We start from the raw sequence: 24,022 nt of genomic DNA on the forward strand, positions 1-24,022 counted from the left end.
TCTGAACAGGAGTCACACAGTACAAAGGAAGAGCTAATGCTACAGCATTAGCATGTCACAGAAGCTGGCATTTGTCTCAGAGATTCAAACAGCTGCCATTCCTTTCTGTGCATGTTTCACATTGTTCATATGGCTTCAGCTATCACTGAATGGACCTGGAAAGGACCAAATGTTGTTCTTTCAACTATGCCAGGGCTCTCTTTCTGCAGTTCTTATTAATTTCAGCAAGATTTCTACAAGAGTTTCCTGATGTCTCTTGGCTCCGGGGTGAAACAAAAATTGGTCCATCTATTTTATTCAACACCAAGCATGTCTGAATATATTTCCATGCCCGTTCTTAAATAACATAGGGCTTCTTTCCACTTCCAACTGGAAAGAATATATAATATAATTGGTAAATGGTCAAAATACATGTTTACTGAGGGTTGAGAAAATTGTGAAGAGATGTATCCAGGACGGAAAACCTTCAAAGTCTGGGAACATATTCTGTGCAAAAGTTGCACATGTTTGCATAGAAAGCAGCAGACTAGGATTGGGGTTTGATGGCTGTGCAAAAGTCACACATCGGTTGTTTACATAGAGAACAACATTTTTTTGTATAAGTAACTGCTTTACGTTTCTAGATTATTATGTCCTTGAGAGTCAGAATGGTATAGTGATTGGAATGATGTACTAGAAGGCTATGAAATTAAAGTTTGAATTCCTACTCAGTCATGGAAACCCACTGGATGATGTTGGACATGACACACACAAAGGAAAGCAATGACAAACACTATCTGAATAAATCCTGCCAAGGAAATCGCATGAAAGGTTCACCTTAGGGCTGCTACAGTGATGTCCTTGAACTTATATAATGCAACACGATTACAAGTGCCCCCTCCCACATATTTAAGTATCCTACAGATTTAAGTATGTAGACTTGTGCATGTATATATTAGCTACGTTAAAAAGCATTGATACAGTCAGCCGCCTGTGTCCACAGATTTTTCATCCATGGATTTCACCACCCACAACTTGAAAATATTTTAAGAATCCAAAAAAGGAAACTATGGTTCTGTCATTTTATATAAGGGACACAATTTTACTACACCATTGTATAGAATGGGATTTGAGCACCCATGGATCCATAGTATTCAAACCAAAGGGCCCATTGTGCCTGGAATCCTGCTACTTGTGGAATTGACACAATATATCTCTATCAATGAAGTACATTTGTTTGTTTGTTTTATCTTTTTAAACAGAAAATTTGGTACCAGAGGTTCAGTTGCTACACTGCAAAAAGGAAGAGCCAGTCCACATGTCTCAGCAAATGTATGCAAAACTAACAATATGATCAAAACAAGCCATGTTGTTCTCTATTTTGCTGTCTTTTTTGTTTTATTGTTCAGACATGATAAGTAAGGGATTCTGGAGGCAATGATCTCTTATCCTGCCTGTAGTAGGTAGGCACACATAGCTATAGTTGGATTAACAAGAGCAGAATATCACCCTTTCCTAACTCAAGCTTTGCTACAATGCATACTGAAGATACATTACAGCAATCCGGCACCAAAGGTCTGTACTTCTTCAGCCCTCCTTCACAATTCCCCCAGTGACAATACTACCAAAGTCCTTGCCGGTGGTGTAGGACAAGGCAGAAAAGGGAGTGGGTGAGCATTTAAAGGACTTTGTAGAAAGAAGGTTTTTATTGTTTTTATCAAACAATGGGTGTTTTAAAAATTAAACACCTATTGTTTAATTTTTTAAAAAAGAGAACACTGTATTTTACGCCAGACATGTGAGTATTTTGCTGGGCAGCAGTAATGTTAACCGCTTCAAAATTCAGGACTTCAGCTAAGCAAACATAAAGAGGGTGACAGATAAGCACTTTTTAAAAGAGCAGCTATGTCAGCAGACAACAGAGACTAAATTCTCCTCCACTTAACAGGCTTGAGAGCAAATCCTAGGTCAGCAGAATTTTTTCTTAATTTCAGTGGAAAATGTCACAAAACATTCAAACACTAGAGACAGAGTTTAACATGCACTGTCTTACCTTGCATTTTGGACACTTTTGAGCATTTCTTTGTCCGTGTTCAATTTCACCAGCCCAGTGACGTAACAGCTTGTCTCCCTTTTTGTATTCTTTGCAGTTAATACCTTCATGCCAGGGAGAGTGGCACTTAAAACACCATGTGAATTGACAGGTTGGACATTGGATCTGTAGCAATAGGACCACAAAACAATAAAAACACAGTTTGGAAGGTAGAATGCCATGGCTGATCCCACAATACCTGCTGTGATAATAATTTGAAGCTTCATAGGGCCATTCCACACAGTCATATAACCCAGAATATCAAGGCAGGTAATCCACAATATCTGCTTTGAACTGCATTATTTGAGTCCACATTACCATATAATTCAGTTCAATGTGGATTTTATACAGCTGTTTGAAAGGGTCCTTAGTCACAACTGCATTGGATCTAGGGAGAAATGCAATGTGGGATAATCTGAAGGGCTAAAGCTCTCTGCATTGGATGACAGTTCAGCTGGCCAAAAATGTTTGCAACCAATGTGGTCACTGCATGTTAATTTTCTGAATTGGATGGTTTATCCACATAACCACAACTACGGTTCTCCTTACAAGGCAATTATGAGTCATTTAGTCCAATGTCATTGAACCATCAAAGTAAACAATGCCACGTGAAAGATTCCAAGCATGGAGTTAGTGAAGACACAAAATTCAACTCTTCTTCAATCACTCTCGATGTTATATTACCTTCTTGAAATAGGATGTACTATCAAACATCTTCAGAGGAAACCATCCAGTGTCCATAACAACAACAGCAACAACAACAACATTTTTAATATCTTGCCCTATCTCCCCAAGGGGACAACATATTAAGCCTCTATAATTGAATACCTCACCCCCTTTGTGTGTGTTTGTGTTTGTGGGAGGATATCAAGTGGAAGGAAACATTTCTTTCTTCTTTCCCCATCCCCAATGTGCCACAAAGTACAAGAAGGTTCAAGATAAAAACTTAATATGAGCATTTATGGGTCTGCTAGTTTTAGGTAGGTGGAAAAAATAGAGGGGCCTTTCCCCCCACCCCTTCCTGTCTCTGCAAATAAATAAAAAAGCAAACCTCATGACCCATATGCCCCAGATCCTAATGTGTCCCATTGTGTTCTCTGGATATTTTGGGCTACACCTTTCATATTATCTGCCATGCTGATTTGAGTTGATGGAAATTATAATCCAAGACGTATGAAGGGTACCATGGAAGTTGCATCCTCATCGTAATTTGGGGGAAGAGTACTTTTATCTTCTGTGTATCGAAGATGTTAAGTATGTAAAAGCTATTTATTTTATTTTAATTTTTTTTGTTCTCTTCAAAACTGATAACTAACTAAGTGTAAAATAAAGCTTATTTGGCTGTCAGTAAAGAACACTGTAAGTTGCTATAATATAGAAAAACTTACAAATGTATTCTTACAATCACATAAAACAAGGTTAAATGTATTTTAACATAAATAGCAAAAGTTGCGTAAATTTTTAAGCAGTGTCATTGGCTCCTACCATGGAACAGATGCCAGTAATGGTTAAAATACATTAGATAATTTAAATACAATTGGCCATCCATACCCACAGATTGTGTATCCACACACTGTTTGAAAATACTACCTCCCCCGCAAAAAAATTCCCCCAAAAGCAAAACTTGACTTTGATATTTTATATACAGGACACAATTCTACTACACCATTGTATATGATGGGCCTTGAGCACCCACTCAAGGGTTTTGTTATCCACAAGGAACAAAAAATCCCACAGATACTAAGGACCAACTATATTCATGGGATTACTTGCATGTGAAAGGTACTTTACTAACTTCAGGCCAAGACAAACGTTGAAGGAATTTTCACACTTTAAATATACTGGACAGATTCGATTTCAGAACATCTTCCTCTACAATATCTACAATAGCTTATTTATTTATTTATTTATTTGTCAGATCTATCCAATAGATTGTGTTCTCTGGATATTTTGGATGATACCTTCCATATTATCTGCCATGCTGATTTGAATTGATGGGAGTTATAATTCAAGACATATGAAGGGTACCATGGAAGGTTGCATCCTCATCATGATTTTGGGGGAGGAGTACCTTTGTACCTGTGTATTAAGGGGTCCCTTAAATATATAAAAGCTCTTGATGTTCTTTTTGTATTTCTCTTCAAAACTGATAATGAAAGATATAATTCATCAGCATAAATAAAAAATGCAAATGAATTCATCAACAAATCCCATATATTGGTTCTAATAGCCCTAACAGCCCCCCTCTTTAGAAGAATTTCAAGCCAATGGAGAGCACTTTCCCTCCCTTCCCTCAACATTGCTTTCCCCATTGTGGGAGAAATAGGGGAGATCTTCAAAAATGATCATTTATGCTGATAAGATCCATGGTGTGAAAGAAAAGATTTGCATTTCCATCATTCAGTATCTGCCAAGTATCTTTAGCATTCTGCCTGTCTTTTTGCATTTACGTTTCCTCTAATTAAAGGGAGTCTTGCAGAGTTAATAATGGTGCCTCTCTGCTGGATACTCCAGCAGTCACCCTTGGTGTTCTATTTCTAAAGCATGCAAACACAGTAGGCCTTCGCTCCATCTATCATTTGCTTTCCTGCTATCACACCTACCGATACACCATGGTAATCCCACATATGTTTCAGAAGAATCCAGAAGAACAAAGCTTCCTGCAATATGTTGCTCTGGTGATTGAAAACAGACACAATCAGACAGGCTGATCCCGCTTTGCTCACACTGACATACTACCCCTAATAACTTGTGGATGGTATTTTGATATATAAACCTAACCTTTCGTCTGCTATTATCATGGATCTGATTAGAGGCAGCAACTTCTATGCCTTATTGGAAGGAATTCTTGGGGAGGTTCCAGCAGAATTTCAGCAAAAACACCCCATTACGGCCCTGAACAAAGACTAATAATTCTTATATCTTCATGAAAATATTAGGAGCAAAACAACTTGGCATACATTAACCTGAAAAAAGGAGATAGCAGGGAATAAAATCATTTTAAACTCCTTGCATTGGCTCAAATTGAGGTCAAGCTCATTAATGCCTCAGTGCCAAATACTGATTCACATTATTTAAATTAAGAGACAAATCTGTACTACGCACCCAATTATTACAGTCAGACATCTGATGTTTATAACAGTGTAATGCAAATGATGTTACTTGCAGCCACGATAGGCAGATTAACTACAGTCCTTTAGCTCACGATGCTCTCATGTGGTAGGAATAAAAATAGCCAATGATCCAAATAGTATGATAAACAAATTAAAATAATCCCTTCTGCTTTTCAAAAGGAGAATCAGATGATGTCTTCTTGTGTGCAAGACAAGAACCACATGACGGCTTGAGTCCCGGTTGTGCTTCAAACATGGGTCTGAGTGCAGATGTCTTTTGTTCACATACAATATTTCAACAGAAGATCTCAATAGTTTTGATGACCAAAAACACTGGATTAGAATCAAGTCATTGCCACAAAACATTTTGTTATATGATTAGTTTCAATTATCAAGGTTGCTTTTTTAAAAGATTTGCAACTTTGCTTGCTTAATTGGAGTTCTTAATCATCTTGAACTCCTACTTGTCCTGAAATAATGACTCAAAAAGCAGCTGACCTTTGAAATATTAGGGATCATATGTAAAAAAAAAAAAAGGTCTAATTTAGCAAGATGTACTTTGTAAGCAGAGGCGGCCCTAGGTAATTTTCAACGGTAAGCAAACAGTATTTTGCCCCCCCCCCCCCAACCAATCACCGATGTATATTTTCTGTTCATCGTGGGAGTTCTGTGTGCCATATTTGGTTTAATTCCATCATTGGTGGAGTTCAGAATGCTCTTTTATTGTAGGTGAACTATACATCCCAGTAACTGCAACTTGCATATGTCAAGGTCTATTTTCCCCCAAGAGCGCCTCAAGAGTGCCCCTGGGCAAAATCAACTATACTGCAAATGCTTCCTTTGCGTAATGGGTTGAACCACCCCTGTTTGTAAGTTTCAACAGAAAAACGGGTTTTACAACAAAGTTGTCCCATTCCTTGAAAAAACAACAAAACAGAATATATGATTGCAGAATATATGACGCCAAAATACTGATCATATTTTCAGATAGAGATCAAGCTGCGTATACACCATATTACTGGACTAGGCCTGATCTTTCTACAACATTACTTGTTTGACTAGTTTTGAAAGGAGCATGCACTTGCAATGAATATGCATGAGGAATAAATTTTTAAAAAACAAAACACTGAAGCAGGAATGGGGAACATAAATAGAAGGAAGCTGTGTGTTCAGAATGTACTGCAAGCTGTAAGTTACGACCTTCTCCCTTCTTGAGCCAAGCATCACCAAAGATGAAAGTAACTGTTGATATTAGCCACTAAGCATCTCCCCGTCATCTTCATTACATGGAAACATAGTTCAAAGAGTAATGGCCAATATTCTGTTCTAATGTCTGCTGTATGTAAAACTGATTGCCCTCTGAAAGAAAACCTGCTCATGAAAGGCACATAATGAACATCTGTTTAAAAACAAATTTCATATAATTCAGTGTGATAGATTGGTGGTGCTGAATTTTCTCCAGACAGTTCTATATGCAAAAGACATATTTCCCAGTTGTTTCTAACGCTTCTTACACACTGTGGTTGGAGCATGAGGGTGTCTTAACGGAGGAAAGGACTAGGAAAAATTCTCATCACAGTAAGAGCAGTGTTGTGAAATCTGTGATGCTACTGGCTGCAATGCACAGCTGGGTTATTTAAGGCTTCTGAACCATATTTAATAAATATTATGAGCTGCCCTCTCCAGAGCAGACCGACGGCTGCTCAGATGTACCATGAGACATATGGTTGAATTTTCCCATTGCATGTCTTTCGCAAACAGCTGGCTAGTGCAAGAGGAGACACAAAAAGGGCACAATTCCTAAGAGAACAAAACCGTTTTGAAAAACATAATTTTGATAATATTATACCAGCTTGCAAAGAAAGCATAGATAATGCATGTATTTTAAAAATGTTCTAATTAATTCACAAGGTTATAAATCTAAAAAAAGTGGCAACCAGCTATGAAGCTCAGAAATCACAAACTGAATCTTCAAACTCTAGTTTCAAGCTTTTGGGACGTGTCTTGAGTTCCTTTCTTATTTCCTGTGTAGCAGCTCTTCTCTTCAACGTCTAGTTTCCTGTTTGAGTACCATGTTCGCCATAGTGCTCAAACAGGCCATATAATACATGTTGCCAATATGCATGCCATGGGCATAGAAATTTGGTAAGTAGGATAAAAGAAAATGCAACAGGAAAAGGAAAGTGTAAAACATAAGCCCCAGGACCCCTTGTGAACTTTACAGGTTTTTTTAAATGCTTGCTATATTTTATTTACAAAAAAATATATTTACTTAAACTAAATTTTCCATGAATTTTAAAGCAACTTATATAAAAACACAATAAAAAGCCTGTAAAATGAAGCACCACCAATACTAATATTCAAATGAATGAAATACTTTAGAAGGGTAGAAATCAAGAACAAAATGTTGCAATTTCTCCAATGAAAACATTTCAAACATTTGTCTGAAAAATTAAGAGCGCTTACTGGATTCCATAGGAAAAAGTTGGGAATTGTACAGCCTTCAAGATGTTAAACTGTCACCCCAGCCAGTACAGCCAATGGAAACCCACTGAGTGATCTTGGGCATGTCACATTCTCTCAACCTCAGACAATGGAAAACTCCTCTGAACTAATATTGCCAAGAAAAACTTGGGATTGGTTGGTCTTACAGTCATCATAAATCATAACCAACTCGAAGGCACACAACAACAACTCGGAAGAGTTTATACCTCTTCTCTATATAATAGTGGCAGTGAGATAGGAATACTGAATGTCTACCAAAATTCTTGTAACAATAATAAATTTTGGTCAGGCAACTGAACAGTTTTGAATAAAGCATACCTTGATATCTGTATTTTCCAGGAAGGGCCTCTTAAGAAAAGCCATAAATCTGATAACAAGCTAACAAAAACCCTAGAGACAAACATACCAACTTCAGAAGTTTAATACATCTCTGAAAATAATGTGCAAAAAAGTCAACCAGAGATATATTCAAAGTAACACTCCCTGAAAAATATGAGATTCCCCTAACATTTAAGGAAAGTAGGAACTGCCAAACTCTGTGAAATATTTCAAAAGATGAACAAGAGGGTTCTGTATAACCAACAAATAAACTAGTATGTTAACTGGCCAGTTGTTTGAACGTACAACTTATCACTGGAACAGTAAGGGGCATGAAACTATAGATTTGTATTCTAATACCACAGATTACATTAAGATCCAGTAAGAGAAGAAAACCCATTTAATGCCCACCACATCCTGGCCTACTTTTGCTGCTCACAGCTGTGCCATCTAATCCATAGCTCTGGTGAGCATGCTCACTTTGTACTTGTTCTCCATTTTGGTAGGGGTTGGAATGTGGCCTCTTTTCCGGAAGGTTGTAAAGTGCTTGCATTGGGGGCATGGCTTGGTGCTCGAGCCGATACGGCCAAGTTCCAGGAAGTACTTATATTTGATAATGTCATCATGTGGCAGGTTGAAGAGGACCGTTGTTTCATCCAGATGTTCACTGCACTCAGTTATTGGGCACGGGATGTCTGCTTGCCCCACCTGTACCTGCATGCAAACACAAGAGTAGAAATCAAAACTTGGGCTGACAGGTCAATGATTTATTTACGGGAAATTACATGCCAAGATTTGGTTGTACAAGATTAGTAGATGAAGACATAGTCTCTTTTGGAGTTACTGTACAACCTGACCTGAAAGCAACACAGAAGGAAAGATGGGGAGGAAACAAATTTTTCCCCATGTTTTGAATGAATTTTGTTTCTATTAACTGGTAAGAAAACCTTTCTGTTGATAACATAACTGCTCACTTTTCACAGAATTGTCTTCTACTTCTTGGACAAGCTATTTTTCTACTTCTTGAGCAAGCTATTTAGTCACACTTTTATTCTGAATAAACAAACACATTCAAAAGCAGTCAAATATCTACTCCAGGAGTGAGACTCATATAGCATTCCAGATTTTGTTAGACTGCAAGGCCCAACATTCCCACCATTGGTTAGACAGGCTAAGGTTGCTGGGAAATGCAGTCTAGCTAATATTAGACAGAATTCATAAATTTCACATCTGATTTGAAAGTTTCAAATGATTTCTATCAATGAGCAGCAAGAAGATGTGACTCCACAAGACCATAAAAACCAAGTGCGATGAAAAATGAGAACGGATCAATAGTTAATCCATTTTTTCCCACACTTCGGTCTTCCAGATGTTTTGGACGTCAGTTCCTCGAACTCCTGATTATATTCCAAGTTGGCTAGGACTTCTTGGAACTGAAGTCTAAAATAGCTAGAGTAGCGGTTCTCAAAGTGCGCAGTGTGGAGCCTCTGGGGCTCCATAAAGCATATTGAGGGGCTCTGCGGTTCCCTCCTCCCCCTCCTTTCTCTTCCTTGGTTCTTCCTTTCTTTTTTTGCACTACAAACAAGATATTTACATAGGAATTTGTCCATTTTTTAACACAAATATGCCATCCATCTACCACTGGCCCAGCCTGTCTGTCAAATTTTAAAACACAATGCGTCACAAAGTTTGCCCATGCCTGATATGTATACATTATACATTATATATAATATATAATATAATATATAAACATTTCTTGGGGCTCCACGAGAAACTTTTGGTTCAAAAGGGCTCCAAAAAGGGCTCCAAAAAGCTTGAGAACCCCTGAGCAAGAGGATCCATGTTTAGTAATCACTAATCTAAACATATGATTTCAGGATCAGGGTTTTCAGCACGACACAAGTTAAAGTTGAAGCTAGAGAAGTATAGTCTACAATTTCTGAACAATTCACAGGGATTCTGTGTTATGGTCAGATAATCAAGTTGCTAAAACATATTTGGGAGAGATGGAGTCCAGTTGTAATATAAAGTCTCCTCTAAAAGTTGCTTTTAAAAGAACTTTTAGAAGGGCAACACAACTGGAAAGATACAGGGTTGTCATAAAAGAAATGGGATAATTTCAGTTGACTGAAACATGCACTGATTAATATTTACACTGTATATGTTTGTATCACATGTTTCTTACAAAACATAGAGAGCAGTTAACAATTCAGCTCATCCTCAAAACAGCACAAAGAGATTAGCAGGAAGAACACACCTAGTACCATGCCTAAAGGGATAGGAAATAGCACCTGAGCCTATTACTAACAAAGCACTCAGCTAGACACCAGAGTTAGACAGGAATTTAGGACAGACACAGTTCCCTTAAATCAGATTTAAAACATAAAGTTTAAAGACTGCCCAGTTTAATGCTATATGGCAAAGTAAAATACATTTTAAAATATCTTTTCTGCATTTACTATTTAATAACAAGTTATTAAAGTTGTAAGCAATCAATTAACGAATAAAAATGAAACTTTGCCCAATAGCCAAATTTCAATACCAAGTATAAAGTAGAAAGAGGTATTGCTCAAAACATTTCTATTTAATTAGTACGGTTTTAATAAAGATACAAGAGGACAGCATAACCTTCAAAAGTATATAGCGCACAGCTATGAGTGACCCCCATACATAAAGCTTGCTCGTGGTACACAATTGTTTTATTATGTGTTGGCATGGCAGAATGCCAGAAAGGAAGGAAGACAAAGAAACAGAAAGACAGAATAGATCCTGCCTCCAAAGACCTTAAAAATAACTTCATTAGTCACAGAAAATAAGGTGAAAAGGTAGAACACTAATGTTGCTCTTAAGGATATGTCATTCTGGTTTAGGGGGGCTTAGGGTAAACATTTTGTAGGAAAGTACAAGCCCCTGTGCTACATTTCCACTGAAGCCCACCCACTATTAGCATACCACTGTGCATGGGAGGTCCTTACTACCACTTAAACGTGCATTTTACGAGATAGCATCTAGAAAGGAATGCATCATGTTGCATGCCAGTGCAACGGCAAACCTAAATTAAGCCACACAACCTGTAAGGGAAAAGGGCTTGGTTTGGTTTTCTAAAGGCATCTTTTTTGATTGGCCATTGATTATGTAAGGGCATGAGATTAGGACCTTGTCCCAAAGATCTATGGGCTAAAATTTGACAAAGCAAAAACTGTTAAGGAAAGGGAGAAAATAAGAGGGATGATTAAGCAGGGAAGCAATTTGTGCTTGCTTTGGTTATACATTCATAGGTTTCATTAGCCATAAGAGCTCTGGGGTTGCACTTTCATGGGGATTTAAAAGGAGTAAGCAACAAAATACCCTAAAGGCACAAGACCCTGTCTCAAAATCTAAGCAGGATCAACCCTGGTTAGTACCTGAATGGGAGACCTCCAATAGATACCAGGTTCAATAGGCTATATTTCAGATGAAGGAACTGGCAAAGCCATCTCTGAGTATTATTTGCTTAAGAAAACCCTGTATATTCATTGGGTCACCATTGGTTGACAAAAGGGACTTGAAGCCGCATACATACACAAGTGACATGGGTTTTTTTAAACGAGTCGGGAGCGACTTGAGAAACTGCAAGTTGCTTCTGGTGTGAGAGAATTAGCCATATGCAGAGACATTGCCCAGGGGACGCCTGCGGGAGGCTTCTCTCATGCCACCGAATGGGAAACTGGAGCTAACAGATTGGAGCTCACCCCATCTTGCGGATTCAAACTGCCGACCTTCAGTTTAGCAGTTCAGCCCAGTACAAGGGTTTAACCCATTTCACCACTGTGGGTCCTGGTATCACATAGGTTAACTGGAAAGTATTTTCATGGATATGGATTATGAGAATAGAGTGTTTTGGGTGAGTAGGTGAAGCGAGCAGGCTGCAACTATAGTAGTGAGGCAAAGAGGTATTACAACAGAAATGCTATGCAAGACCATGATGATTTTTGGAGACAAGGATCTTTTGTTTGATCGATGAACAGACAGTACATGCAGGGAATTTAAAGAAGTAGAAATTTAAAGAAATGAGGAAGGCAAATGATAATCTGTTACTATATTGACTTCAATACTGTGAAATCTACTGCTTGAATAAACAGCAAAGCAGGTACTGGAGCACACTGACATACTCAGGTGGTCAGTACTTAAGGTCGGAAAACATGATCAATCAACATGTTGATCAGTAAATCAAATAGTGGAAGGAGTGCATAATCCAGATGTTTCCTCCACTTGGATCTCTTAGTGTCCTGTCTCTAAGAGGTCAAAAGATCAAGGTATCCCTTTATTTTTGTTGTTTAAATCCTTTTAAGTACAGCTGATATAACACTTTTTAAAAAACTTCAGAAATGTTTAAATCATTCATCTTTCATCTTCAAGTACTTTATTTCTATGGAAAGTGTGGAGATTCATCTTTTTAAATAACAGGTAAGCAGAAGTTATTCCCACCTCTTGGTTAACACCGAAGAAGGGAAAAAAGCCTTACTTTGTAGTCTAGAATAAGCACCTTGCTGGTTCTCATAAAGTCTCAGGGATTGGGTTTATCAATACCCGACATAGGCAGGCTTGGGCCCTCCTTCGAAGTGCTTTGGACTTCCAACTCCCACAATAGGCTGTTAAGGTAGGCTGTTATGAATTGTGGGAGTTGAAGCCCAGGACACCCAGAGAGAGGATCAAAGTTTGCCCATGGCTGAATTCTCCTAATTTAGGCTGTTTGCCCCCTTTTACTCTGCTATAGAGTCCTTGGAGTTGTAGACTGACAAGGCCTTTGGCTTTCTCTGCCCAAAGAGTGGTGCCCCGCCACACTACAACTCCCACCATCCCATTGTTGAAGCTCTACTGATGGAGCTACAATTAAAAGGGTTTTAATTTTTTTAGTGTTTAACAGGATTTTGGTATTTTATGATGTTTTAGTTGTTATTTATTTATTTATTTATATTTATTTATTTACTTTATTTTTATACCGCATTTTTCAGCCTAATTCGGCGACTCAATGCGGTTTACAATGCAATTTATATAACAGAGACAATTAGTTAAAACATAACATACACGACAGACAATACAAGACAAACAACGTGGTCATCAACGCCTCAGTAAAAATCAGATTCCGTTCTCATAATCCTTCTACCATTCCTTTGTTCATTCATACCGTCTTCATGAGTTCAGTTGCCTTGTTGACCGAACGCCTGTTCATAGAGCCACGTCTTGACCTTCCTCCGGAACTCCAGCAACGAAGGGGCCTGCCTGATGTCTGCGGGTAGGGCATTCCATAGCCGAGGGGCCACCACCGAGAAGGCCCTGTCCCTTGTTCCCACCAGCCGCGCCTGCGATGCAGGCAGGACCGAGAGCAGGGCCTCCCCGGACGATCTTAACGTCCTCGTCGGTTCATAGGTGGAGATGCGTTCGGAGAGGTAAGCAGGGCCAGAACCGTTTAGGGCTTTATAGGCTAAAGCCAGCACCTTGAATTGTGCCCGGTAGCGGATTGGCAGCCAGTGGGGCTGGCTCAGCAGAGGAGTGGTGTGCTCCCTGAGTGCCGCTCCCGTTAGTAACCTGGCCGCCGAGCGCTGGACCATCTGAAGCTTCCGGGCAGTCTTCAAGGGCAACCCCACGTAGAGCGCGTTGCAGTAATCAATCCGGGATGTAACCAGAGCATGGACTACCGTGGCCAAGTCAGACTTCCCAAGGTACGGGCGCAACTGGCGCACAAGTTTGAGTTGTGCAAATGCTCCCCTGGACACCGCCGAAACTTGGGGTTCCAAGCTTAGCTAAGAGTCCAGGTTCACACCCAAGCTGCGAACCTGCGTCTTCAGGGGGAGTGTAACCCCGTCTAACACAGGCTGTAACCCTATACCCTGTTCAGCCTTTCGACTGACCAGGAGTGCCTCTGTCTTATCTGGATTCAATTTCAATTTGTTAGCCCTCATCCAGTCCGACACAGCAGCCAAGCAATGGTTCAGGGCCTGAACAGCCTCCTTAGTAGTAGGTGGGAAGGAGTGACAGAGTTGGACGTCATCTGCGTACAGATAACACCGCACCCCGAAACTCCGGATGATCTCTCCCAACGGCTTCATGTAGATGTTAAATAACATGGGGGACAATATTGAACCCTGCGGGACCCCACAAGACAATGGTTGTGAGGTAGAGTAGTTGTCCCCCAGCAACACCTTCTGAGTACGATCCTCTAGGAAGGACCTGAGCCACTGCAAAACAGTGCCACCAAGGCCCATTCCCGCGCGGCGTCTCAGAAGGATACCGTGGTCGACGGTATCGAAGGCCGCTGAGAGGTCCAGCAGAACCAACAGGGACACACTCCCCCTGTCTAGCTCCCTGCGCAGATCATCCACTAAAGCGACCAAGGCTGTCTCGGTACCATGTCCCGGCCTGAAACCAGACTGTGCCGGATCTAGATAATCAGTGTCTACCAAGAATACCTGGAGTTGTGAGGCCACCACACGTTCCAGGACTTTGTCCAAAAAGGGAAGATTGGAAACAGGCCGATAGTTGACGAATTGAGTGGGATCCAGTGATGGTTTTTTCAACAGCGGTTTTATCACAGCTTGTTTTAAGCTGGCTGGAATTTTGCCTTCCCGAAGGGAGGCATTAACCACCACCTTCACCCACTCGGCTAATCCCCCTCTGGCCTCCTTTAGAAGCCAGGATGGGCAGGGGTCTAGGATGCATGTGGTTGCCCTCATTCCTCCAAGTATCTTGTCCACATCCTCGGGTTTCACCAATTGAAATGAATCCAACAAAATCGGATAAGCAGATGCTCGTGTTACATCCTCTGAGACTGCCGTTAACATGGTGTCCAGGTCAGAACGGATCAAAGCGACTTTGTCCGCAAAGAACCGAGCAAATGCTTCACAGCGGGCCGTCGAGTTGTCAGGGTTCCCATCCGGAGTGGTGGGATTTAATAGACCTCTGACAACTCGAAACAGCTCAGCCAGACGGTTCTTTGCGGACGCAATATTGGCCGCAAAGAAAGACTTCTTTGCTGCCTTTATTGCCACGGCATATGCCCTTAGAAGGGCAACATACCGTGTTCGATTTAACTCGCTCGGGTCCGAACGCCACACGCGCTCTAGTCTCCTCTTCCTTCACTTCATCGCTGCCAGCTCCTCGGTGAACCAAGGGGCTGGTTTAGCTCGGCTACTTGAGAGGGGACATTCCGGAGCAATCGTGTCTATTGCCCTAGTCATCTCCCCATTCCAGAGAGACACCAGGGCATCAACAGGATCACCAACCGAGGTAGCGGGAAAATCCCCAAGAGCCGTCAGGAATCCATTCGGATCCATAAGCCTCCTGAGGCGGACCAACTTAATGGGTCCCCCACCTCTGCAGAGGTTAGGAGGTGCAGTAAGTCTAAAGCTGACCAGATAGTGGTCGGTCCATGGCAACGGAGAGATGGATAATTCCTCAACACCGCCACCTTGCTCCCATCCCTGGCAGAAAACCAAGTCCAATGTGTGTCCAGCAATGTGAGTGGGGCCAGATACCTGTTGGGACAGCCCCATGGTTGCCATGGAAGACATGAAGTCCTGAGCCGCTCCTACTAGGGTAGTCTCGGCATGTACATTGAAGTCCCCCAGCACAAGAAGCCGTTGGGACTCCAATGCCAGGCTCGAGACCACCCCTGATAGCTCAGGTAGGGAAACTGTAGTGCAGCGAGGTGGGATAGAAATACCGTAAATAAATAAATAAATAAATAAATAATTGTCTTTCAACAATCAAGTCAATGTCTCATCTTTAAAAATGCCTAGAGTACTTCTCAATAACTGAAGTGCATCAAGAAAACAACCACAAATCACCAATACTACTCATTACAGCATCCTCAAATGTAAAGTGACCCACATGAAGCAGCTCAAGATTTGCATGCCACCTCCTTTGCATGCAAATCTTACCCCTATGTACAGCAGACTGATGAAGGCGGGATAAACATCATATGCAAAAGCTGTACACAAGAACTGACATTTGTTTATCTTATTTATATCCCACCTTTCTCTACCCCAAGGGGGACTCAAGGCATTCAAAAAGATGTACCTAAAACGAGGTAAAAAACCCTTAATAAAAATTGTGTAACGAGGTAAAAAACCCTTAATAAAAATTATGGAAAAAAAAAGATGTACCTAAAATCAAAATTCTTTGGCAGTTTTGTCTCTTCTTTCTCTGTGGAGAACTCCCATCTGTGCATCTGGGCACAAGCAACACTTCTCCAACAATTGCAGCCTGAGGAAAGAAGTCTTAGTGGCTAGAGAAATCTTCCACCAAAGCCGGTCCCTTTTGCAAAGACTACAAACCTCTTTAACTGCCTTATCACTTTGGAAACATCTTTCACCAACAACAAATTTTTGCTTCCCAAGGTAACCAGCTATCCCTCATTACTAGACAGACTAATTTCATGAAATTTATTTATTTTATTTATTTACCACATTTATAGCCCACCTCCTCAACCCTGGAGGGGACTCAGGGTGGCTTTACAAAGGTAACAATTCAATGCCATAGATTAATACATCAGTAAATAAACAAAAATGTTAAAACTAACCCCATTAAAAACATAGCATGAAAACATCAATTAAGATCACATGATCCAAACTGTATTCCACGGCCAGTCCAAATTCTTAGTAATTTAATTTGCCATGTTTGTTTGCTTGTTTGTTGTCAGGGGTGAGACGTTTAGACAGGAAGGGACCATTTAGCCTCTGTAATGAAGAAATTCTGAATTCATAAAGAAGGATTGCTCTCATGTTCCCACCAGCCATACCTGTGAAAGTGATGGGACCAAAAGAAAGACCTCTCAAACAGAAGGACCTCTGCCAGGCCCCGTCTACACTGGCATATAAAATCCTGATTATCTGCTTTGAACTGGATTGTATGGCAGTGTAGACTCATGTGAATTATCTGCTTTGATAATATGGATTATATGGCAGTGTAGAAGGGGCCCCAGATAGCCTAGAGTGAAGCCATATTGGACTTTATTGATCCTAACCAGCACTCTGAAGTGTGCCAAGAACTGTTGGAATAGATGAGCTGTATAATCATTGTGACAAGGCCCAGCTAATATGTTAGTTGCATTTCTTTACACCCACAGCAGTTTTCAAGTGTTCTTCCAAGGCAATCAAAGCATGTGTCACGACAGCCTAAACCAGTGATTCCCAAAGTGGGCATTACCGCCCCCTGGTGAGTGCTGCAGCGATCGGGGGGGGGGGGGGGGGGTAATGGCCACAGGTGCATTTGGGAGCGATGAATAACTTTAAGGGGGCGGTGAAAGCATAAAAGAAAGAAGGGAAGATTTAGAAAAATTGATTTCCAGGGGGTAGGCCAAATAAGCTTGGGAACCACTGACCTAAACAGACATTGTTAGGAATGGATGAAGCTGGTGTGCTAACTTTATGCATATAAAAGCAATTCTGGCCATTGCAGAAACCTGGGCATCTAGGTTTAATATTGAGCCCAGTACATCAACTGCAAATTGGCATCTTCAGGGGACATGTAACCCTACAAAGGCTATATCCCTATTCCCTGATCTGCCTTTTGACTGATGAAGAACATCTCTGTCTTGACTGGAATGAATTTCAATTGGTTTGACCTCATCTAATCCTTTGCTGATGCTGGACATTGGTTGAGAAGCACATCAATTTCCTTGGAATTAGGCAGAAAGAAGAAACAGAGTTGGGTGTCATCAGCAGACTGGTGGCAGGATCTGCTACTACTCCACTTCTCATAGCCTGGGAGGTACAGGGCTATTTTGTACACCAGTCAAGTTGAGTTGGATTACAGTCCCCATTACTGCTGCCTGGGGATGATGGAAAATATATCTACAGTCTGCTATATTAGAGAAGGTTAAGGCTATAGAGAAGGATTCATTTTTATCTTCACTGCCATTAGTTACAAGTTGCTAGACACAAAGTAATTGTATAACTATAATTAATTTCACCTAGATGTCATTCTGGATATTATGTTTCGCCAGCAATGTAGCTAGAAGAAATGGCTGCTTTGCCTAAGAAAATGGCTCAATCCAGTTCTGAAATAGCCTGCTTCTATTATTCTTTCACACCCAAACCAGCCATTTGGAAAATGGACCCTTGAAAGTGCAGTTACAGTGTCACTGAATCCAATGGGAAATATCACCCTGCCACTCCGAAGTAGGAAAGAACATGAAAAAAAAGAGAACAAAACAGCTTCCATTTACAGCAGCCACAGTGTTGCGAGCATGCCTCTAAATTTAGCTTCTGATACACCAGCTGTAATGCTAGACCTTAAATATAAGCATTTTGATAGCACTTAGATCATTTTGATAGACTCATAAAACTTAGATTTCGCTATTTTTCTTGAATGCCATTACTCAATTTTTGAATGAGATAATCACATAAAAGTCCTCCTTCAGCTAGACTGTCGTCATAGATGACTAAATATCAAGTTCAGAAATAAGAGAGACTTACTCATGCTGGAAGACAAATGACATCAAGAAGAGAAAGAAAACAGATCTAAGGAGGGCAGCAGTAAGAACAGACAAGGGTTGCACGTAATCGGTAGGAATGGGTACAGACTAACTGCAAATGCTATTTACACAAATATAGTAATTTCCTCCATTACCTTTTAACCATATGACAGAAGAGTCATATGTCAGCAGTAACTGGAAAGACTCCGTGTTGCTTGTTTACTTATGGTGACCCCATGAATTTGACAGGGTTTTCTTAGACATGGGATACTTAGGGGTTGTTTTGAAATATAGCTTATAAATACAATTGGAGGAAAAAACTACTACTCAAATTCCCATCATAAAAGAATACAAAAATGTTTCTTTACTGGGGTAAAATGTCTTGTGTATACGCATGATGCATCACTGTTAGAACAAGGAAAATATCATACAAATGCTTTGGTTCTTGTCCACTGAGCAACCATCCTCACCACCAGCAAAGAAGAAGCCCCCGGTGGCCCAGTGGGTTAAACGCTTGTGCCAGCAGGACTGAAGATCACAGGTTTGAATCAGGGAAGAGCGCAGATGAGCTCCCTCTGTCAGCTCCGGCTTCCCATGCGGGGACATGAGAGAAGCCTCACACAAGGATGGCAAAACATCAAAACATCCAGGCATCCCCTGGGCAACGTCCTTGCAGACGGCCAATTCTCTCACACTGGAAGCAACTTCGCTCCTGACACGAAAAAAACACCCAACAAAGAAACCATGACAAAGGCCTCTCTACTAATTAGTGTTGCAAAGAACTCCACTACTCATGACAAAAATAATTTGACACAGCTCCAGATTAGATCCTAAAATGCTTTCACTCATCTTCAAACTCCATGTGGGTAAGTTCTAAGAAAGAATCGACTGTGCACAAAGTGAGAAGACTTTAGAAAATAAGAATTCTACTAATAGTAGCTATTCTTAGAAGGCAGCTGCATGAAGCAGTCCTCTGAGGCTCGACTTTGACCTCCAGGTTTTAGGGAACAGTAAAGGTAGTTACAAGATTCCTTCAGTTATATATTAAGATATCTCTTTCCTTCACTACTGATTCAACAGGGGAAAAGGGGGGGGGGGGGGAGAGAATAAAGCTAACACAAGATGATGAATTTAAAACAATGTAATCAGAAAATTATTTAAAGGATTAAAATATATTAAACAATTTAACAAGTTAAAACAAGTTAGATAAACATGATTTAAAATATGCACTTTTAAACTTCTAAATTCTAGACCAGATCTGTATAAACCAGATGTATGTGGGGTGCCCCCCATGTACCAAGGTCCCAGAGAAGAACATTTAGATCTCTACACCACAAAGCAGAAGCAGACTAGATGCATTCATTTTGCAAGCCCTCTAGTCTTCATTCAACTTGCTGGTATAACTATTGGCTCTAATAGTTCCACTTGAATGTGACTGGATATGAAAATGGGCTCTCATAATCTGGGCAACATAGCAGTGGGTACAGATTCTCCTCCAGGCAAGTAAAATGTTAATAATGTCATTGGTTATGTTACATCGATTAGAGGTCAGCATCATGATGGAGCAACAGAAATCAGGAGAGACAACTGCATAAAAAGGATGATCAATTTGGAGAAACGTGAAAGCTTTTAGGTACTTCCAAGATGAGGGTTATTAAAACACCGTGCCACAAGACTTGACCTGAGAGATTTTGGGACTAATGGGGAGGTAGGAATGTTGTCTCTCTGGTCAAAGGCTGAACAAAAAGATCCAGACCCCATGAACATTCAGACTCAGAAGAAATGCATTTTTCAGATGAGTTAGGAATGTTAAGTCAGTCACATTAGAGCAGTGGTTCTCAACCTGTGGGTCTCCAGATGTTTTGGCCTTCAACTCCCAGAAATCCTAACAACTGGTAAAGTGGCTGGGATTTCTGGGAGTGTAGGCAAAAACACGTGGGACCGACAGGTTGAGAACCACTGCATTAGAGCAGTTTGTTTCTAACTTATTATTGTTGTTGTTGTTATTATTAACTTTATTTTACCCCGCTAGCATCTCCCGAAGGACTCGATGCGGCTTACAAAGGCCAAGGCCTCAATACACAACATAACAATACAAACTTAAAGCAAATTAAAAACAGTTAAAGCAATATTAAACAACAAAACAACAAGCTATAAACAATACACCAAAACACAATAAAACTGGGCCGGGCCAGAGTAATGGGTACAGAATTCAAAGTGCTGATGTGACAGGTGATATGTAAGGATTATAGGGTAGTGCAGTGTGCAGTGTGCGGCAATCTTAGTTCTAATAAAGTGCTTCTGGGACTTGGTATTGGAGATTTCCTATTCTGGGAAAGGCACATCGGAACAGCCAGGTCTTCAAGTTCTTTCTGAAGACTGCCAATGTAGGGGCCTGTCTAAGATCTTTGGGGAAGGTGTTCCAGAGTCGGGGGGCCACCACAGAAAAGGCCCTGTCTCGTGTCTCCACCAAACGCGCTTGCGACGCAGGCGGGATCACGAGCAGGGCCTCTCCAGATGAACGAAGTGAACACGTGGGTTCGTAAACTTCAAATGGATATGATTTAAACTGTTTGCGAGCAGGTTTACCTTTTGCAGATTGGTTAATATAGTCTCTTCAGGAATCTATATGTTCCCCGGAAGGACTCTAAGATCAACCTTTGCTATGGAAGAACCAAGAGGTGTTAACTGAGTTTGAAAACAAAAGTGTTTTTTTTTAATTTGTGTCTTTTCCACTTTCACAGGTGGCGTGTTACCCTGAAACCTACCAAATGAGAGGGGATGATTATATTCCTAAGTAAATAAGGTGTGCTAATGTAAGATATACCCTTTTGCCATTGTAAAATTGCTTGCTTAGAATAAAAGCTTTCTTTAAAAGATCTCTTTTCTTCATGTATCACAGCTCAGCATATAGCATGTACAGGCAGCCCCCAAATTACAAATATCCGACTTACAAATTACTCATAGTTAAGAATGGATGAGACAACAGGAATTGAGCAAAATCCACCCCTTGGAAGGGAAGTTCATCCTGAAAGAGTTATTATCATGGGAAGAAGGTGTCTCTACTTAAGCTTTCTCACCAATCCTGGTTTCCAAAACAAGCCAAATTTTCCAAAATCCAATGATCACATGGACAGAAAGTGAGGTGAAATCTTCTAAACAGGGGCACATACAGCAAAATAAACACCACAGGGGTGTTAACCCTTCCCTATGCTCTCCAAAGCTATTATATATACATTTTTGGTTGGGGTTACACTTTAAAAATGTACCTGTTCCGACTTACATACAAATTCAACTTTAAAAAACTTACAAAACCTTTATTGTTCATAACTTGGGGACTGCCTGTATATGTTTAGCATTTTCATCTCCTACAGGAGGGAGGGAAAAGTTCTGCAGACTCAGATGTGGGAAAAGTACAAGTTAAACCCTTCAGTAAATCCTACTAGGTTACTGTGTCAGTAGGGTGAATTAGTGGTTGTAGCAGCTAGATAAAACTTGTTTTTGAGGTGTTCTCATTTCCTGCTCAAGAGCAGGAGACGGGGCCAGATCACCTTACATTGGGGATATTCCAATGGAGTCCCACCTGCCTTCTTTAGGAAAGGATGACATTAGAACACATCCCTAAGATATCGATTTAGGATTTCCATTTGTTCCTATGATATGCTTTCAAAGTCATTTTCTGACTTATTGCAACCTTATCCATTACCTTCCCAGATTGTGTGATGCGATAGATACCCAACTTCCAACTATATCCAACTCCAGGAATCCAAATGATCATTTCCAGCAGATTCATGTAGCTATTGAAATACATAGGGACATGACAGAATACTATAAAACCCCACAAGTCAGGGAATTTAGCAAAATTCCAGCAATAAAAAGTCACAGAACCTATCACCCAGAAAGGACTAGCCAACAACCAAAACAACATCAGCAGTAAAACAGTATTTTCAGGTCCATCTTGGCTACAAAGTCTAAATAGGGGGTACGAGTTAATAGAAATGAAATCATAGAGTGATCTAACAAAGACATAGTAACACACACTTCCTCAGTTCTGTCATTCTGGTTACTGGAGTGGGCAACTTACACATGCCTTACAACCTCAAACCACAAACATCCGTTTGCACAAGCTGAAAATTAATCACAGCAGGACACGCAGTGAGACTTCTAATGATTATGTAATAATTGTAGAATCCAAATAAAGGCACGTGCTCTTCTGAATTGCACTGCAGCTTCAGCATAGCAAGCCTAGGATATTTACCCACAAGGGCAGAGTACAACAGCTTCACTATCTCACAATGTAAAGCATAAAATATTTTTGAGAGGAAGCTGCTGCCAACATGATAGATTAGAACTATAAAGGACTACAGTCTGTTTAGTCAGATTTGTTTGAAAGCTTTCTCCACATCAATCCAGCTATTTTCACTTTTTAAGCAACAGGGCAATATAGTATCTACTTAAAAGTAAGAAAGGACATTTGGGAACAATTGTAACCCTATGCAGACTAATGGAAAGACTATTATTTATTTATTTATTTATTTATTTATTTAAATTCCAGTATTTCTTCCCTGTCCCTTCTCAATCCCTGAAGGGGTACTCATTTGGCAACAGTTCAATGCCACAACATATAACAACAATTAAAACAATAAATAGAACATGAATTAAAACAATAAAAACAGTATTAACAGCCGTATCTCCATTCCAGTCGAATTCCAAATCCAAAGTGCTATTCATGCCTGCTGTCCAAAAGTGTGGTCCCAGAACCACGACTTCAATTTCTTCCTAAAAGACAGGAGGGATTAAGCCGATCTTATCTCGTTGGGGAGCGAGTTCCACAGGCGGGGGGGGGGGGCACAATTGAGAAGGCCCTGTCTGTCATCTCCACCAGAAGTATTTGTGACGCTGGTGGGAGCGAGAGCAGGGCCTCCCCTGATGATCTTAAACTGCAAGGAGGGACATAGAGGAAGATGAGTTCGGACAAGTAAGCTGGGCCAGAACCATATAGAGCTTTATAGGTCAAGACGAGCACTTTGAATTGAGCTCGGAAGTGGACCGGCAGCCAGTGGAGCTGACCCAACCGGGGGGGGGGGGGAGTAGAATACTTCCTGTATGTCACTCCAGTTAGTAATCTGGCTGCTGCCCGTTGGACTAATTGAAGTTTCTGAACAGTCTTTAAAGGCAGCCCCACATAGAGTGTGTTGCAGTAATCTATTCAAGATGTAAGAAGAGCATGGACCACCACAGCCAGCTCAGGCTTCCCAAGGTACGAGTGCAGCTGGCGCACAAGTTTTAACTGTGCGAAAGCTTCCCTGGCCACCGCCGAGACCTAGGGTGCCAGGCTCAGCAATGAATCTAGGATCACTCCCAAGCTGCAAACCTGCATCTTCAGGGGGAGTGTAACCCCATCCAACACAGGCTGTAACCGTATTTCCTGTTCAGGCTTTTGACTGACCAGGAGGACCTCTGTCTTGTCTGGATTCAATTTCAATTTGTTAGCCCTCACCCAGTCCGGCACAGCTGCCAAGCACCGATTCAAGGTCTGGACAGCCTTCTTAGTAATGG

General features: G+C 40.8%; 1 protein-coding gene across 2 annotated transcripts in view; it reads right to left on the reverse strand.

Moving 5' to 3' along the window:
- Window positions 1-24,022, reverse strand: part of RNF217 (ring finger protein 217) — a 64,385-nt gene that overhangs the window by 19,207 nt on the left and 21,156 nt on the right. For both annotated transcript variants that reach the window (XR_010909692.1, XM_067466853.1), the window contains exons 2-3: window positions 8,488-8,721; window positions 2,033-2,197 (exon numbers count right to left, since the gene is read on the reverse strand). Coding sequence is in view for 1 of the 2 variants with exons in the window: in XM_067466853.1 (XP_067322954.1) it covers window positions 2,033-2,197; window positions 8,488-8,721 (399 nt within the window). In the remaining variant the exon portion in view is untranslated. The remainder of the gene's footprint in view (window positions 1-2,032; window positions 2,198-8,487; window positions 8,722-24,022) is intronic.

This window comes from Anolis sagrei, chromosome 1 (genome assembly GCF_037176765.1).
Source record: "Anolis sagrei isolate rAnoSag1 chromosome 1, rAnoSag1.mat, whole genome shotgun sequence".
NCBI classification, from domain to species: domain Eukaryota; kingdom Metazoa; phylum Chordata; class Lepidosauria; order Squamata; family Dactyloidae; genus Anolis; species Anolis sagrei.